Here is a 16242-nt window from a genome sequence, read left to right on the forward strand (position 1 = left end):
TGAGTGAGAACCACCTAGAAGGGCAGTGATTTCTCTGGATTCCCGGAGCACATTTCTGTGTCTGTATTACTGTCATCACTTTACTATATGATAATAGTCAGTTATAGAGTCTTCTCATCTGCTCTGGTAAAAGCCACTTTTCCAAACTACATTCCATTAATATTTAATTTCTGGGAGATGCTTTTAGGTACACTGCAAAAACAAGAGGCGGGATGAGAGCCTTGTTTGGTCACATAATTTCAAAAACTAAGTTCTTGAAGCTTGCCTTATTTATTTATTTATTTATTTATAAAAGATTTTATTTAGTTATTGGAGAGAGAGTGATACAGAGAGCGAGCACACAAACTGGAGGGAGAGGCAAAGGAAGAGGGAGAAGTGGACTTCCCATTGAGCAGGGAGCCCAATGCAGGGCTCAGTCTCAGGACCCTGAGATCATGACCTGAGCCAATGGCAGACCCTTAAGCTACTGAGTCACCCAGGTGCCCCGTTCTTGAAGCTTGATAATGTGCATTATTGTGTTAACTTCTGAGAAGTCCTATCTTAATGGGATCTATTAAACTATACTTAATCCTGTTTTCTACACATGTCTGATCCCTATATCCCCACGTTTTTTTAAATAATAAAGAGATTATTAAGAAATAATATACAATCTATAGAGGTAGGACAGGCCCAGGGGAGGGCAGGCCCCTGTCAAGCTGCCAGCACCATTTCTTTGTATTTTTCTGCCCTTCTCTGAGGGGGATTAATTCTCAGACTAGTGGCCAGATGATTGTAGCAGGCACAGGTATCGCAGCCACGCAGGATGATGTACAGAGGAAGAAAGTCCCTTTTCAGAGCAAGGGAAAAGTTACCAGAAATGCCTCTGGCAATGTTCCCTTCACATCTTATTGACTGGACTTGGGCAGGTTCCTTTCCTAACGAATTGTTGGCAAGGGGGATGGGATTTCTGTGAGTGACCTGAGTGGATCCTTTAGGAAGGAAAGCAGTAATAAAGTCAAAACAATGAGCATTTCACTTCACCTCACAGGTCTTCATGACTAGGGCTAACTTCTCTTAGCCTGTCTTCCACACTTCCATTCATTCTTAAAGCTGCCTTCTATTCCTGAATTTACCTTTGTGTGGTGGGTGTGTGAGCACCCACATGCCCCTCGGAAGGCCACTGCCCCCATCTCTACACGGTCACTTCTGCTTGTTGGTAAAAGTCCACTTCAACTGCCCTTCCGTTCAGTCCATTTTTCATGCCCTTTGGGTCTGCCCAGTAAACGTTTATTTCAGTGAGGAGAGGGAGAAGTCTAGGTTAATTCCAGGGTCTGGCATGGGTGGCTGAATGGCTTTAGGTGCCATTTGTGCAGTTTTGGAATGGGGGAGGGTAATGAGTTTTTGCCGTGTAGATTTTGCGAGGCCCATGGATATGTTCAGCCTGCAGTGAGGTATGCTGGTGTGCAATTTGAGGGAGAGGCCAGGATGAAGCAAGTAGATTTGTTGGTGGTCAGGATGCAGGCGGTAGCTAAAACTACAAGGATTGATTGAATGAATGATTGAATGATTGAAACCAGGGAGCCAGAGGGTGGGTGGAGGAGGGGCTGCTCACGGAGGTGTGAGAGGAAATATTCCAGGACTGGAAAGAAAAGCCCAGAGAAGCAGAGAATCAATGGCAAGTAGCATCAGGTGTAGGTTCAGAAGAGGTTCAGAAGGAGGTCAGAAGGTCCAGAAGGTCAGAGAGGTCCAGAAGGAGGACCAAGCAAGAGGTGTCCACTGGGTTTGACAACTGGGAGATCTTTGGAGATTTGTGCCAGTGGTGTTTTGGGAGGCAAAGGCGGATGTGGGAGCAAAAATCATATTCTGGTGGGTGAAGAGTGAGCAGGAGGTAAGGAAGGAGAGACAGTACGTGGACAGTGCTCTCTAGAAGCTTCGCTAAGGAGGAAAGAAGAGAAGGCAGCATTTATGAGAGAGAGAGAGAGAGAGAGAGAGAGTGTGTGTGTGTGTGTGTGTGTGTGTGTGTTTGGGGAATTTTTGTTGAGTGGAGAGATGTAAAAACATTTTTGGGTTAAAGGGGAATCTTGAAAAGTAGAGAGAAAGGGCCTGAAAGCCTCCGAGCTAGAGGATGATTGATAGGGCAGTGTCCAGGCAGGTGGGACCAGAGCACAGGTGGAGGGTTTAGGCTTGAGACTAGTGGAAAGGAGGAACAAAGGGGAGGGTACAGAGAGAGAGCCTCATAGGAGGTTGGCAGAGAACTCAGATGTTTCAAGCTGACCCCTACTTTCTTGGTAAGTAGGAAGTAAAATTAATTGCTCATGGTTAAGAGGATGACAAATGAAAAGGTAATTTTAAGAGAGGTGGTAAAAGGTTTGGAAACCACTACCACCACCACCACCACCACCACCTCTTGGAGAAAATAACAGCAAAAGTTTTTGTTGAGCCCTTACTGTTGTACCTGGGCCCTATACTAAGTACATTCTCATTCAGTCCTCATAGTGACCACATGAGATAGTTACTGTTATCCCCATTTTATGGGTCAGGAAACTGTTTTAAAGAGATTAAGTGACTTGCCAAAGGTCAGGTTGTGAACCAGTGATCCAGGCTTTTTCTGACACTGGGGCCAGCCTCTCAGTTTTTATGCTCTCCTGCCACAAGGGAGAGGAAGCCTAGCAAAAGTAAGTGGGCATATTGTTTTATTAGAGTTAAGGGCTAGATGTGAGTTGGAGGCCAGGAGAATGTGGTGACACCTATTGGCGTGGTTGTGATACATTTTTTAGGAGGACCACTTAGCTCCTGCGATGGAACCAAGATGGAGCCAGGATGTGGAACATGTCAGGGGGCAGGAATCCTTGATCATGAGAGTTGCTCAGGTGTCAGCTAAGCCAAGGAAGGAACAGAGGCCACGAGGGAGCTTAGAGAAAGGGGAAGGGTCAAAGAGATTGGCAGTCTCCTAATGCTCATGCCAAAACCTTCGGTGTGGCTGCAAGAAAGGGGGAGTGGAGAGGAAGGTCCTGGAGCTGAGGAGCCAAGACACTGTGTTGTGGATGTGATGTGCCCGGATGTTCCACGTGGTTCATCTTCCTATTTCTCTTGTGACTGAGGAGTTGCCTTCAGGAGCCCTCTGGTAAAATGTTGTCTGAGGAGAAAGCTTGCATTATACATTATGAAATCAGAGACAATGGGAAAGGCTATGGGTGGGGAGAGTGGGGTTGTTGTCTCTTGACTGTTTTGACCAAGTCCAGCCCTGGCGATACGAGTGCCCTTCATGGCATTTGCTTTGAACTATACTTGGGTGATTTTACCAATTAAATGCAATTAGAAGTTAGGTAATAGAGTTGTTTTTCTTTAGAAGAGTATGTCTTCGCCAATTTAAATTTCCAAGAATGGTTTCATTCAGTGCCTGTACTCAGTGTCGACCATTCTAGGAATACAAATAATTTTTGATTCAAGAACTGCATTTAAAACTAGTTCTTATTACTTTAACTGATTTTTCTTGTCTCTTAAAGTGAATAATGGTTTGTTAATATTGTGGAATAGAAATTCTTTGGAGAAAGAATTCTTTGAGACTACAAATGAAATACTGTAATTTTTGAGGGCATCTGGGTGGCTCAGTGGGTTAAGCATCTGCCTTTGGCTCAGGTAATGATCCCAGGGTCCTGGGAGGGAGCCCTGCGTTGGGCTCTCTGCTCAGCAGGGAGCCTGGTTTCCCCTTTCTTTCTCTCTGCCTGCCTTTCTGCCTACTTGTGATCTGTCTGTCAAATAAGTAAATAAAAAATCTTTTAAAACATTTAAAAAAAAGAAATATTGTAATTTTCATTTCAGTTAACAGAGCAAAGTCAAAGTTAGTAATAAATCTTCTGTGATTCTGCTTCCACTAATGTAAAATGATTGCTATGTTCTTAAAATCTTCTGAATAATAAAAAGTCTCAGTTTTGGGGTGCCTGGGTGGCTCAGTGGGTTAAAGCCTCTGCTTTCGCGGCTCAGGTCATGATCCCAGGGACCTGGGATCGAGCCCCGCCTCGGGCTCTCTGCTCGGCGGGGAGCCTGCTTCCTCCTCTCTCTCTGCCTGCCTCTCTCCTACTTGTGATCTCTGTCTGTCAAATAAATAAAATCTTAAAAAAAAAAAAAAGTCTCAGTTTTTTCAGGTGTCATAACTTGTGTTACCATGATCATTTAGCATTTCTCCCTGTAGTCTAAGGGTCCATAAGTAATTTAGAAATTTTTGTTAAAAATATGTACTTATTTCAAAGACACACCTTAAGCTTTCTGAATTAAGAATCTTGGGGGATTGGACCAAGAAATCTGCATTTGAGCAGATTCCTCAAGTGATTCTTAAAAACTGAGTTGGTGTGTTTTCAAGCAGTGGATAGCAGCTTCTGGGTGTCAACAAGGGCAAAGGAAACTCAGCCGCATGTGGTATTTGTATATGTTAATATACCCACATGTACCAGCATGTCCCCTCTTCTCGAGGATGGAATGGCTGCTGCACAAAGGCCTATCTTTAATACTATGTTTCTTCTCAGAAGAAGTTTTATCCTTTGACTTTCAACATTTATTTTAGATAGGAATGGAAGAAATAATTTGTATGATTTGGATCTAGGCAGGGACAGTTAATTTTTTACTCATCTGTTTAGAAGGGATGAAAAAGTCAGTCTCTGAGTAGTTTGCATTTAATTGTGTTTTCAGTTTTATACAGCCAGCATTTTTTATGGCAATAATTCATCTCCTACATTTCAGTATCTTGTGTATATTTGTTATCTGGGCCACTCTACATGGAGCTCAGCTTTTTGCTTTAAGCGAACTATGGAAATAGAGATCCTACTGAATCAAATTACTAATGTGATATTTTTCTAACTAGGTATGTACTAAATATTTAATCATCTGTTTTTATTTAAAAGCTAGCCAGCAAATTAATAATGGTATTATAGTGTTTCAGGACAGTAATGGAATATTAAAAAAAAACAATAACCATGATTGCTTTCATTACTAAAGATCTCTGTGAAAAAAGCAATTCTATGTGACTCATGTATTTCTTGAGTTACATGAAGCAGAGGTAACCACTCTGACTCCTTTATTATTTGTAGTGAGTGGTTTCAGTGAGAACTTTGGTGAGATGAGAGTAATTCTTGTAATATACTTCAATATGTATGAACTTCAAAATTCTTCTGAAATGATTTCCTGTGTTGACTGTATATTAAGTAACTCTTCTTCCATGACCTGGGCTGGAGAGCAAAATGTAGAGAAGATACCAGACTAGGAAGAATATTAGAATTCCTCAGCACAGCCTCCCTCTTTAAAATGGTTTCCTGATCCATAAAATGGGAATAACAGTAACTATCTCATGGGGTCACTTTGAGGACTGAATGAAAATGTGCTTAGTATAGGGCCTGGTACAATAGTAAGGGCTCAACAGTAGTTCTTTTTTTTTTTTTTTCCCCCAAACCTTTTGCCACCTGTCTTATTTGATTGTGAACTTCCATCAAGAATAGATTAAGGCCTATGAACCCAGAGAATGTAATTTCTTTAACTTTGTCTCTGTAGTACCCAACTAAGTGGCAGCAGACACACAGAATCCTCAGTAAATGTTAGATGATTGAATGAATGGATGGAAATGTGATTCATATCATGGAAGCCTGTGATTTCCCTCATGGACTCAAAATTACAGTGGAAGCCAGTGATAAAATGGTTATGGAATTTTCATTACACAGACCTTTTCAGGAATGCACAAAGCTAATGTCAGTTTTCAATTACCCTTCCTAAGCCAATTTGCTTTTCCTTATTCTCCTCCTTCCAGCCCTAGTATCAGTTCTACACTTGCCCATTTAGGCCAACTGCTGCTGCCTGTGTACTTTTAAGTGCATGTTAGAATTTCAGTTTCCAAATCTGTTCTGATTTGAAATATACTTAAATTTCTCTTAAAATCAACTGAAGTGTGTTTTCTAAAGATCTTCAGATTTAAGTTCCTGACATTAGAAAGGAAACACATTTTTCTTCCCATTAGTGTAATTCTTCTGAGTGGAAAAACAATCCTAGATATATTAATCTACCTCAAAATCTACCTCTGCTGATCAATTAATAAAGAAACACTCATTTTTTCTCCTGGAAAGTAGATTATTAACCAAGAAACGTGCTTGGGACAGTTAGACCTGAAAGCATGAAAGGTAATACCAGTCACATGTAATAGAACTCATAATTATTTTGGGATGAAGGAAATTAACATAGTAAAAAAAAATTAGACCATGACTTGGAACCATAATAAGAACCTGTATTTGTAAACTGCTTTATAATTTTAAAGCACTTTCACATTGTGTTATCCTTCTTGAAATGCAGAATAATCCTTTTAATATAAATAGAGCAGAAATGATTTAAATTGAATTGGATCTCAGAAGGTGGATATGTTCACTAGAACTCAGCAAGAAAATGGCAAAGAACCAACCATAGCCTATGGTTCTGGGTCTTAATTTAGTGCTCTTATCACTGTAATGTCATGTCCTATGCTTTTGCCATAGTAGTAACAGGGAGATTGTGCTCCAGCAAACAGTATATTTGAATTTCATATTTGTTCAGAGAAAAGTTCTTATTTCATACTCCTTTATAGGATCTAGCCTCAGATCTATCCCAACTGAAGAAGTTCTTTCGTTATAGAGATATAAACAGAACCTTGATTCCTACATTTGATGTGTGCAGACAGGGCTGACCTTTAGCCTGACACAATAATACTTTGATAAATGGTGTAATAAGCTATAGGAGCTATAGGTAATCTAATCTACCATTCATCTCTTGCCAAGTTCATTTTAGGTAAAATCACGATAGGGATTTGTATTTCTGGAGGCCAAGTTGGCTTTACTGAGTATTCTGCAGGCTAGAGAAGGCCCTCACTTGCTCCTGTCTCTGTGTCTCTTCCTCATTTCCCTGTCGGGAAATGCCCTGCAGCTTTGGGCTTTCAAGGTACATAGTTTGGAGTTGGCTGAAGAGGCTGGAAAGGGATTTTTCCAGTTCACCTTTGCATAATTTGTGCTTCAGAGCACCCCCCAAACCCTCCCACCATGCCCTGTTGTTCCTTCAGTTTGTGCTTAGCTGATAAAAAACTCTCCCTGAAGCTCAAAATTCTTGAGGTATACAGTCCTTTGAAGGAAGTCAGAGTTTAAATCCATCTGTATATTTAATAGACACTTATTATTTTTTTAAGAATGTTTCTGGTGGCACTAAGATCAATAGCATAGAAATGGAAATATTTTTTTCATTTAAAATAGGAAAAAATGGTGGAGACAAAGTAAATGTACAAAATAAATAAGAGATTAGTTACATTGTGGTATAAGTCATTCAAAACCATATATTCCAAATCTTTTATTTAATGAAAGATGTTCATAATGTAATATTGAGTATGAAAAGCCAGTTGCAGAGCTGTGTGAATACTATGATCCTAATTTAAAAAAGAAAGTATGAAAATGAAAAAACTACCAATAATAATTTGTTTTTATTATTGTGTTACCAGGCTCTCTTATGTTCATGTGTGTCAACTCATTTAATGCTCTCATCAACCCAAAGAGGCAGGTACTATTGTTATCTTTATTTTAGAGATGAAGAAATTGAGGTACAGAAAAATAAGTTGCCCAAAGTTACTTAGTAAGTGTCGGAGTCACCCACTAAGAAGAAATATACCGAAATGTCAGTAACGACTATCTCTGAATTAATGGTGTTATAGGCCAATTTAATTCTTTACATCTATAATGTAGAATGTGTCTTTGTTCTTTATGTTATTGGAAATAGCATTTTGAAAAGAAATTAAAGCATGTTTGGGACCTTAGAAAAACAATATGAGATCATTTGTAGGTTTGAATTTCAAAGCTTTTTTTTTTTCTTATATGTGAAATAGGAATTATACTTGGTTAAGGGCGGCGGGGAGACACAAATACTACTACTTTCCATGAGTACAATCTCCCTTAATCCTTAGTGTATATGTTTGACAATTTTCTTTTATCAATAAGGAAAATGAGACCTTTTTGAATTCCTGATTAAACATTATAAAGCACAATCCAGGAAACTGGCTTCTGATCAGACCAGGTTTTGTTTGAATACTCAAATACTTCACCAGTAATAGAAAGTGTAAAGGCACATACACTGTAGAACATCTCAAGGAAATGTACACTTTCCTCCTTTTAAAGTATAGCCTCAAAGATAAACATTTTCAAGAACAATGTGTTTTATTATGTTGTGTCTTATTTTCCTGTTACTTGACTTTTCAGCCCTTCTTTCTTACTTTCATTTCTACCATTCCTTTCCCTTCAGAAAACCAATAAGCCATCCAGCCAACCCACTGATTAGCCTCAGTTTGTTGAAAGCTGGTAACATTTTGAATTGGGTGCCAGGCACTCTGCTAAGTGCTTTCTGGGAGCAGCAGTTACAGAGTAGAGGACCATGGTTTGAAAGTGGCTCATGGTTTTTGGCCCCAACAGTGTAAGCTCACAGTATTGGGAATAAGAATTTCTCAGAGATAGCATCTGAGCTTTTTGATTTCCTTTTTTTGTTGAAGAGAGTTGGAAAATCTAGCTATACAGCGGGGACAACCCCCTTAACTCATTTATATTCCTTACCAGGCTCCTGTTGTCTTTTTTCATTTTTGGACCCTTGGTACTAGTTATTTCATCCTCTGAGATATTCTAAGCCCACTGAAGCTAGAGAGAGAAGTGGTTGGTCATGGATCCACCTTGAGTAAAATGCACTTCTGGACAGATTTGAGAGCCCGTGTTCTCTCTGCTCTGCCCTGCTGCCCTCCCAGCTCTGGACCCTGGCTACTCAGCGTCCGTGTTAGGCCTGAGTTTCATTGCTCATTTCACAGTCTTTTGTCAGTGTCTTAGTCAAATGAAGTGGATTTTCAAGTCTTTTGTCATATCTTCTTGAGATAGCCTTTCAAGTTTTTAGTCCCTTATCTTCTGAGGAAGGCTCTGTCTGACTCTTGCAATTCTTTGGTTTTGGAGAAACTATTTTTTGAGGCTGAGGCAGAAAATGATTGGCTTGAAAGGAGCCATGGTTTTGAAAATAACATAGTTTGAGAATGAGTGTATTAGTCATGGGGTCCCAGGAGTTGTCAGATGCTGAGAATACTTGGAAAGACTCAGCCATGTGACAGCTCCATGTGATTAATGGTGATGATCAGGGTTTTGGGTTTGTTTTCCTAAGATAAATCACTATTTCAGTACCTTATAAGAAATTACCCATTACTCTTTCAACTCTGTGCAACTGTTTTTCTTTTTAAAATAGACCAAAGTACATTAAAAAAAATTTTTTTTTCACTGTATAAACATATACTGAAGGAGAACAAGGAAAGCGGCACTTGTTTGAGTAGCCCAGGTAATGGACAAGAAGCATTTCCAAGTCATGGGCTGCTGGGCCTGGCTTGGTTTGTGCTCCCATAGGAAGCAACACAATAAGTAAGCAATGTCGTGCTTATAAACAACGGACAATGAAGTACATGTCTTGGCTGGATTCCAGGTCGTTTCTGGTTGTTTAGTTGCTAAGGGTGTCGGAGTACCCAGGTCTCTCCACATGGATTCTCTGTGGATGTTTCTTCCTCAGGAGATGGTGCCTGTAGATGGTGCCTGTAGCTCCGACACAAAGACAGTTGGACTGTGTTTTGGCAACAGACTAAAAACTGATCTTTAGTAGTGAACAGAAAGCTGATATCTGGGGCGCCTGGGTGGCTCAGTGGGTTAAGCCGCTGCCTTCGGCTCAGGTCATGATCCCAGGTCCTGGGTTCAAGCCCCACATCGGGCTTTCTGCTCAGCAGGGAGCCTGCTTCCTCCTCTCTCTCTGCCTGCCTCTCTGCCTACTTGTGATTTCTCTCTGTCAAATAAATAAATAAAATCTTAAAAAGAAAAAAAGAAAGCTGATTATCTACTCAATAAAGGGTTTATTGATATGCTGCTCCTTGATATTTGAAGATCTAGTTACATATATTAGAGAAAAGCTCTTTGGTTTTGCCCTGTCTTTGGGAAACATTTTTTAAAATGAGCAATTATATGTTGGGACCTCATTTTCTCTCCAGAGAACTCACTGAATGATTAAAAATGAACTCAAGTTCATTTTTTAAAAGGATTTTATTTATTTGTTAGAGATCACAAGTAGGCAGTGAGGCAGGAAGAAGGAGATGGGGAAGCAGGCTCCCCGCTGAGCAGAGAGCCCCATGCGTGGCTGGATGCGGGGCTCAATCCCAGGACCCTGACCTGAGCCAAAGGCAGAGGCTTAACCCACTGAGCCACCCAGGCGCTCCTGAACTCAAGTTCATTTTAAGCTATATTTAAATCTTAAAATGAAGACAGAGTTCACTTATTTCAATTACATAAAAAACAAAGTGTACTTTTTACCTGACAGGGGTACTGGTTAACCAAAAGCTTTTATGAGTTAATAGTGTGGTGTGGATACTAAAAACTTAAATAGAGCTGAGTGGTCAGACTACATTCAAAGTCCTAATTTCTGGATTTGAAATCTTACCGAAGATTTATTTCTAGCACTTTGCTGCAGTGGGAAGAGTACAGACATTTTTATTTCCTGTTTCCCAGTACTGGCATTTTAGGAAAGTGGCTGTCAGGAAGAGGTAAGCTTTCCTTGGGGAACAAGGCCTGTGGCAGCATGGATAGGGCAAGTTAGCATTTGCCTTAAAGAATAAGTCTTTTGGGGAAGTCTCTGCCATGTGGAGTTTGTTTTTTCAAACCTATAAATAGAAGGGAAATGAAGATAATTTTGGCTCAACTGCCCTCTGAGCCACAGGAATTTATTCAAATTTTGCATTTGTTGCAGCCAACAACTGCAACAAATTTCTCCCTGCCTCTTCCCTTCTTCCCTTTCTCTATTCTTTTTCCACTTTGGTATAAGGATTAGTAAATTGCATATTTGTGATCTAAAAGAAGAAGAGTATGTGTGGTAGTGACTAACTTATACTTGTGTAGTAATTTAGAGACAAGGAGATTCTGGCTCCATTATATCCTTAAAAAAGGAATTTTCATGCATGGTTTCCCAGTTATTTTGAGCCCATGATTTTTTTTTTTTTTCTTCCCCTGTTTCCCTTACTCAGAGATTCTCCATCAGGCTGTGGGGATGGGATAGGGATGAAGGACTTTTTCTTTCCAGTAAGGGCCAGTAACCCCTGGGGGATGGGATGTGGAGAAATCCAGACCCCCCATTAGAAAAACAGATTGAAAAAATAATAGTGATTTTACTGAAAGAGCCAAAATAGAGAACATTATTCTCATACTCTTTTTTAGATTAAAAAGAGTGAAGGACTTACTCAGCTGTAGTCAGTAGTGACAAACATATGTTTATATACTGCATATTATATCTAAATATGAAGCAGAGGGAGCAGAGTATGTGGACAGACGGCAAGAAGTAGTAAAGCCATAATTAGGGACAAAAAAGAGTAAAGGTGAGAATGAAAAAAATTAAATTTTGGAGGAATTTGTAAAGATTGACACATAAGCACAGAATATGCTTAAATATGTGTGCTGCCTGTCAGTCACATTCTTTTCTTTATGGAACACTTCACAAATTTGCATGTCGTTCTTGTACAGGGGCCATGCTAATCCTCTCTGTATAGTTCCAGCTAATTCTCTGCTTTTAATGCCTGCATTATATTTTAAAATATGGTTGTACCATAATTGAACTCTGGCTATTGATATTTGGGGTTTTTTTTCCTCATTTTTTGCCCTTAAAGTCAGTAGAGCAGTGAAATTCTTTGCATACGTGCAAGTATTTCCATTGGTTGGGTTCCTAGGAGTAGAATTGCTAAATGAAATTGTAGCTCATGGAAATAGACATTTCCCCCAGCAATGTATGAGATGAGCAATTCTATGTATCTTTGCCAATATTAGACAGTATTCATCTTTCCCCCTGCTTTGGTCATTGGTCAAATTTGTATTTCTCTAACTAAAAGGGAGGTTACATATTTTTTTCATATATTTATTTATTTGTTTATCTTATATGATCTTTCAATTTCTTTTCTTGGATTTTAGTTATTTTTCTGAGGAGATCTGTATATATTAAATAATAGTCCTTTGTTATATATGTTGAGATACTATCTCCTGCTCTATCATTTATATTTCTTAGTATATTTTGCCAAACAGGATTTTATTTTATATAGTTGTATTTGTTAGTTTTTTTTTCTTTAAAACTTTTGAATTTTGTGTCTTCTTTTAGAGAGACCTTCTCCATCCCACGATTATACACAGCTTCTCCCTTATTTCCTTTGAACAATATTTTTAGTTTAAAAAAATAATGTGCTTTTTTATAAATTTGGAATTATTTATGCATAAAGTATGAGACAAAACTCTAACTTTTTCTTATACATGAATATCAAGTTATTCCAAAGCCACTTATTCAATAGTCAAACTTTCTTATGTTCTTGATTCTCATATATAGATAGATTTGTTTTTGTACTTCTCTTGTTCTGTTGATTTGTTTATTCTTGCTCTGGCGTCATGTTGTTTTGATATCTGGTAGGGAAAATCCTTCTTTTTCAAAAATTTCTTAACTAATGTCAAGCATTTATTTACTTTTCCAGAAGAACTTTATAATCTATTAAGCAACATCTTAAAGCTTATTTAAACGGTATTTCATGGTTTGGTTTTATTTTTATATATAATTTATTCATTCAGTAATCTCTGTCCTTTTTTCCTTTTCTTTACATTTCAGAGGCCTGTGTATGGAAACGCACATGAGTCAGTTCAGTCTAGAAGGGTAGTAATTTCTCATAATATGGACAAAGCTCTGAAAGAAGGTAAGGATTAAATGAGAGCTTATGATTACTATGTAAAGCAATTCATTATGTTCTGAAGGGAAAATTATAATCTCTAACAGATTTATCTATCCTTCTTGTCTGTGTGTAGCATTGGGAATTTTTATGATGACTGAATAAATACATCCATATTTTAGTTGAATGGATGGGATTTAAATATTGAGTAGGATTTCCAGGTCACATGAAGCTAACCAGTCATGTGGAGCTAGTTCCACCATATAAAACAAGGATCTGTTCTCTGTCACTTAAAATAGGTATTAGGAAATATTTTTTCTTTTAGATATAACCTAGAGAAGGTGTGTTGGGGATGAGTGCACTCAGGCTCGCTCATCAACAAATCAGTTAAGCAAATTACGGGGTATAGCAGTCAGCCTTCTTAATGAAGGACATGTCAGTAGAACTAATATTGAGCTAGGTTGAAGGTAAGTTGTAAGGGCATGGTATTGTTCCATGTAGAAGTGGAAATCAGGTGTAATTAGAAATATTAAAATTGAAAAGACATTTTGAGATCAAATTAAAGTTCAAATAATATTTTTAAAATCAAATTTCTAAAAACACAATTTCAGTTATAAGTGCAGAAAAAAGTCTGAGTTTTTAGAGTGAATATAGGATATTAGATATAAAGTTGAGAGAACTGAATAACGTGGTAAGTACATAGTAAGTATGTTTACTTTCATAGTTCACAGAAATCACTGTATTAAAATTTGAAGATGAGTGCTATGTAAGTACAGAAGCAGTCTGAAATTGTGTGGATTCATAGTTTTAGAACTTTGGGGACTAATTAAACTTTAAAAATATTTCTATTAGTAAAGTATGGTGACTTTGATAAAAGCCAAATGTAAAATCCAATAATTTTAATTCATAATCTCAAAATCATGGTTTAAAAGTAATTAATTGCTTTTATTGAGGTAAAATTTACATACTTTGAAATGCATAGATATTAAGTGTACATAAATTCAGTAATTTTTATAAATGTGTATAACTATGTAACTAGCACCCCTATGAAACTAAAGCACATTTCTATCATTACAGAAAGTTTGCCTTTTGACCCCCTCTAATCAAACTCACTTTCCCTTGTTCTAATTTCTATCATTATAGATAAGTTTGCCTGTTCTTAAACCTTATAGAGATGGAATCATACAGGATGTAGTCTTTTATGCCTGGCTTCTTTTCTCAGCATGTTTTTAAGATTTATCAGTTGTTTGAATCAGTTCATTTTTTGTTATCACTACTGAGTAGTATTCTATTTTACTAATATGACTGTGTCCATATATTTATTCTTTCTTTTTTGGACATTTGTGTTGTTTCTAATTTTTTGAAACACACTGGGTAAAGTTGCTATAAACAAGCATTTTTGTGGACATATATTTTCATGTGTTGTGGACAAATTTCAAGGAGTAGAATTACCAGACCTAGGGTAAGTTGTGTGTTTAACTTCATGAGAAATTGACAAATAATATTGTAAAGTGATGATGTCTTTATTTAGACTCTCACTGTGTATGACCGTTCCAATTGTTTTATATTATCACTGATATTTACTGTTGTCATTTGTTCTATTTTAACTGTTCTGATAATTGTAAAACAGAATCTTCCTGGAACCTTAAATTGCATATCTGTGGCAACTAATGATGGTGAGCACCCTTTCATGTGATTATTGACCATTTCTATATCTTCCTTTGTGATGTGTCTGGTCAAGTCTTTTTTTTTAAATTTACCTAACAGTTGATTTGTAGGAATGTTTTTAAAGATTGTAGATTCACATCCTTTGTTAGATATAGATACAGTGAATACTTTCTCCTAGTTCGTAAATTCCCTTTTATTTTTTAATGTTGTCTTTGAGCAGAAGTTTTTAATTTTGATGTTGTCTAATTTACTAATTTTTATTTCTTTCTGTTCTCTAGATAGGGTAATTTTTATTCATCTGTCTTCAAGTTCACTGTTTTTTTTTTTTTTTTTTTTTTTTGCTGTTTTTAATCTACTTAAGTGTATCCAGTGAATTTTTAAATTTTCAAATATTGTATGAGGTACCTGGGTGGCTCAGTGGGTTAAGCCTCTGCCTTTGGCTCAGGTCATGATCTCAAGGTCCTGAGATCGAGCCCCACATTGGGCTCTCTGCTCAGCAGGGAGTGTGCTTTCCCCTCTGTCTCTGCCTACTGCTCTGCCTACTTGTGATCTTGCTTTCTCTGTCAAATAAATAAATAAAATCTTTTTTAAAAATTTCAAATATTGTACTTCTGTCTAGAATTTCTTTTCTTTCTTTCTTTCTTTTTTTTTTTTTTTTAAGATTGTATTTATTTGTCAGAGAGAGAGAGTACACAAGCACGGGAGCAGCAGGCAGAGGGAGAAGCAGGCTCCCAGCCAAGCAAGGAGCCTGATGCATGACCTGAGCTGAAGGCAGATGTTTAACCAACTGAGCCACCCAGGCATCCCCTGTCTAGAATTTTTATTTAGTTCTCTGCAGAGATTTCCCCATTTGTCATTTGTTATTACCATCTTTCTCTTTAATTCCTTGAACATATTTCTATAATTGCTTTAAAGTCTCTGTATGCGAAGTCCAAAATCAAGGCCATCTTAGAGTTGATTTATATCCATTGGTTTTTCTCTTAAGTATGTGTTGCTTTTATTTTCTTTTTTGGTTTTTCTTAGGTCTTCTTATTTTTTATTTTATCCTGAACAATGCAAATGCTACTTTCTAGACATTCTAGTTTTCTGTTATCTTCCTCTGAAGAGTGTTGGGTTTTGGTCTAGTAGCCAGCTTAATTTTTGACTTTTCACCTTGTTGATTCTTGGTTTTATACATATTTTTAGGGCAGGTCTGCTTGGATTTTATCCTTAGTCTAAGATGAATCCCTCAGTCTTGGGACATAGGCTGAAGTCATCAAGTTCATGTTCCTTACACAGTTTCAATGGAAGTCCATGCTCACACCTGTAACAGGGCAGGACTCCCATCTCCAGACTCTGTCACTCTGTCTTGGACCGTGGTCAGAGAATCTGCTCAGCTCTTTCAATTCCAGCTGTTGCTGGTTCCTTGCAGTCTTACCTCCATACATGTGTAGGGCAGAGTCAGCAATGGGTTTGAGGGTTTATAATCCAGATTTTGTGGCTCCCTCTTATTTGTATTTCCTGCCCTTATTTTCAGCTGCTTTGGCAGTTCCTAACTCTGTTTTCTAATATCTTATATTAAAAAAAAAAAAAACAGATGTTCAGTCTAAATTTGAACTTCCTTGTGCTTCTAAGACTGTTGAGTACTTTAGGGGAAAGTTACATAAATTTGGTTGGTACCAGGGCTAGTCCCTTCTATCAAGGGTATATTTTCCCTTCAATTTCTCTCACTCTGCTCTCCAGTGCCTTTATGTATTTATTTAATTTTTTTAAAATTTAAAATATTTCCTTTATTTATGTGACAGAGAGAGGGACAGACAGAGAGCACAAGCGGGGGAGCAGCAGAGGGAGAGACGAGCTCCCCACCGAGCAGG

General features: G+C 37.9%; 1 protein-coding gene and 1 pseudogene across 1 annotated transcript in view; one reads left to right on the top strand and one right to left on the bottom strand.

The window, feature by feature from the left end:
• The window catches only part of SNX25 (sorting nexin 25), a 121957-nt gene that overhangs the window by 14190 nt on the left and 91525 nt on the right, over positions 1-16242 (top strand). The window contains exon 2 of the mRNA XM_047714956.1: positions 12664-12748. Coding sequence (XP_047570912.1) covers positions 12664-12748 — 85 coding nt within the window. The remainder of the gene's footprint in view (positions 1-12663; positions 12749-16242) is intronic.
• LOC125094570 (uncharacterized) lies at positions 11499-11596 on the bottom strand (annotated as a pseudogene).

This window comes from Lutra lutra, chromosome 2, assembly GCF_902655055.1.
Source record: "Lutra lutra chromosome 2, mLutLut1.2, whole genome shotgun sequence".
Taxonomy (NCBI): domain Eukaryota; kingdom Metazoa; phylum Chordata; class Mammalia; order Carnivora; family Mustelidae; genus Lutra; species Lutra lutra.